This window comes from Triticum urartu, chromosome 7, assembly GCF_003073215.2.
Source record: "Triticum urartu cultivar G1812 chromosome 7, Tu2.1, whole genome shotgun sequence".
NCBI lineage: Eukaryota > Viridiplantae > Streptophyta > Magnoliopsida > Poales > Poaceae > Triticum > Triticum urartu.
Window position 1 is genome coordinate 591,746,505 of NC_053028.1, and position 2,205 is coordinate 591,748,709.

The window sequence follows — 2,205 nt, forward strand, 5'->3', positions numbered from 1 at the left end:
CGGAGCCGCCCGCACAAGCGACCTGGGAGGGAAAGGGGATGGAGGATCTTTCCCATCACTATTCACACGTACATCAACCGTGTTTGAAAAACAAACTCAAAAAAGGACCGTGCTTGTGCTTGTAAAAAGAAAAGAAAAAACAGTCTCCCGCAACAACAGTATTCTAATTTCTGACCAACCCGGCGAGACCTTACCACTAGCGCCCACCGTGTCTCCGCCGTCGCGGCCGACCGGCCGAACGTATATTCCCGTCGCCGTTCTCCCCCGAGACTGCCGTCAAACCGGTCAGAGCCGCTGTACTGCCACCACCGCTAGTTTCTGACCTGACCCCGGCCGCTTCCGCCCGCGGCATGCGAGGGAAGAGGAAACACATGGGAGTAGTATGGGGCACGCCACGACGACGACGCCGAGGATTCCGAGGAATGGCGCGTTAATAAGTTGCTTCTCACGAGTCACGATCCCAAGAACCCAACTCACCTGCTCCCTCCTCTTCCTCTCCTCGTGTGATCAAGCTGCGATTCTGTGCTGTGCGTTGCGTGCTGTGCCAATGGCGGTCATGAGCGAGCTCGTCGGCACCATCGGGACGGGGACGGGCTGCTCGTGGTCGGACCTACCGGGCAACCTCCTCGAGTCCGTCCTCGCCCGCCTCCCCGTGCCGGACCGATTCCGCTTCCCCGCCGCGTGCACTGCGTGGTGGTCGGCCGCCAGCGCCGTGCAGCCCCGTGCCGTGCATGTGCCGTCCCCGTGGCTCATGCTCCCCTTCGACCCGACCGTGCGCCGGAGGCGCGGTGGTGGCACGTCCTCGGAGGGGGCGCGGTTCTTGAGCCTCTCCGACGGCAGAGCGTACAGCATCCCGCAGCCAGCCCCGGCCATATCAGACCGCCTCTGCGTCGGCTCGTCGCCCGACGGGTGGCTCGTCACCGCCGACGCCGCCTCCGAGCTGCACCTCCTCAACCCGCTCACCGGTGCGCAGGTTCCGCTCCCGCCGCCCGACACGCTCCCCTTCGTCCACGCCAGCCGCGACGCGGACGGCCGCGTCGTGACCTACAGCCTCCGGTGCTGCTTCGCCGACGATGACGCCGACGAGGCTGCGACCGTGCTCGTCCCGCCGGAGTCCTTCGCGCCGGACAGGCTCCGGTACGAGCTCTACGAGAAGGCCATCCTCGTGTCCGCGCCGCGGGAGGGGCATACCGCCGCGCCGGGATCGGGCGGCTACGCCGTCATGCTCATCTGCCAGCCTCTGTCCCGCATCGCCATCGCCCGAGCCGGCGACACGAGGTGGACGCTGCTCGACACGCCCTCGCGCCGCTGGGCGGACGCCATGCGTGCCTCCTCCACGGCTAGCGCCGGCGGGCGGCAACTGGTGTACGCGATGGACTCCGCAGGGCGCGTTGAGGCATGGGACATGGACGTCACGGCGGACACGACGCCGACCCGGAAGGCCATCGCGCCGCCGTGCTGCTGCTGCTCGCGGCGCGCGTGCTCCATGTCGGCGGCTTGCAGTAGATACCTCGTGGAGCTCTCGCCGGGGCGCCTACTCCAGGTCCACCGGCTCAGGGACGCAGCGAACGCGCGGAGGTGGGAGCCCCGGCCGGAGCAGGTCGAGTACACGACCGTCGCGGCCGAGTTCTTCGAGCTGATCGGTGGTCGGTGGGCGCCGGTGGACAGCTGGAACGGCCGCGCCGGCATCCTGGCCGGGCGCGCGCTGTTCTTGGGGAAGAACACGTCGCTGTGCATCCCGGTGGACGACTGCCCCGAGCTGAGGGGCAACTGCGTCTACTTCACCGATGACGGGCCGTGGTCGCACGAAAGGTGCCGCGAGGTGGCGCCGGACGTCGGCGTGCTCGACCTCGCCGACGGCAGCTACAGGCCGCCGCGAGGCGCGGCGCGGGACCTGCTCTGGAAGTGGCCGCCCCCAGTCTGGGTCTTCCCGTCGTGCGCCGACTGAATTGATCCGTCTGACTAGTGCTGGCAGGGCCAAGAGAGTGTTCGCCCCTATCAGCACAGAGCATTTCAAATGAAATGTTCGTGTATAGAATTTTGAAATTTTAGCAGCATTTAACATACAAAGAAGTTATGCTAACCCAAGAAGGATAAAAGATCATGTTTTTTATGAGATGATAAAAGATCATCTATCTATCTACTACCCCATAAAAAAAAGAGAGGGCGGAGAACCAAACAATCAGACCCGTCCATCAACAAAAT

The 2,205-nt window shown here is 64.5% G+C and overlaps 1 protein-coding gene across 1 annotated transcript; it reads left to right on the plus strand.

Moving 5' to 3' along the window:
* The first annotated feature begins 480 nt into the window (after nucleotides 1–480).
* LOC125526043 lies at nucleotides 481–1,948 on the plus strand. Its single transcript, XM_048691067.1, has one exon. The coding sequence runs from the start codon at nucleotides 548–550 to the stop codon at nucleotides 1,946–1,948; it is 1,401 nt and encodes a 466-aa protein (XP_048547024.1). The 5' UTR covers nucleotides 481–547.
* The last annotated feature ends 257 nt before the right edge of the window (nucleotides 1,949–2,205 follow it).

Excerpts from the sequence above, each read along its gene's own strand:
- LOC125526043 (XM_048691067.1), top strand. The coding sequence starts at position 548 with ATGGCGGTCATGAGCGAGCTCGTCGGCACCATCGGGACGGGGACGGGC.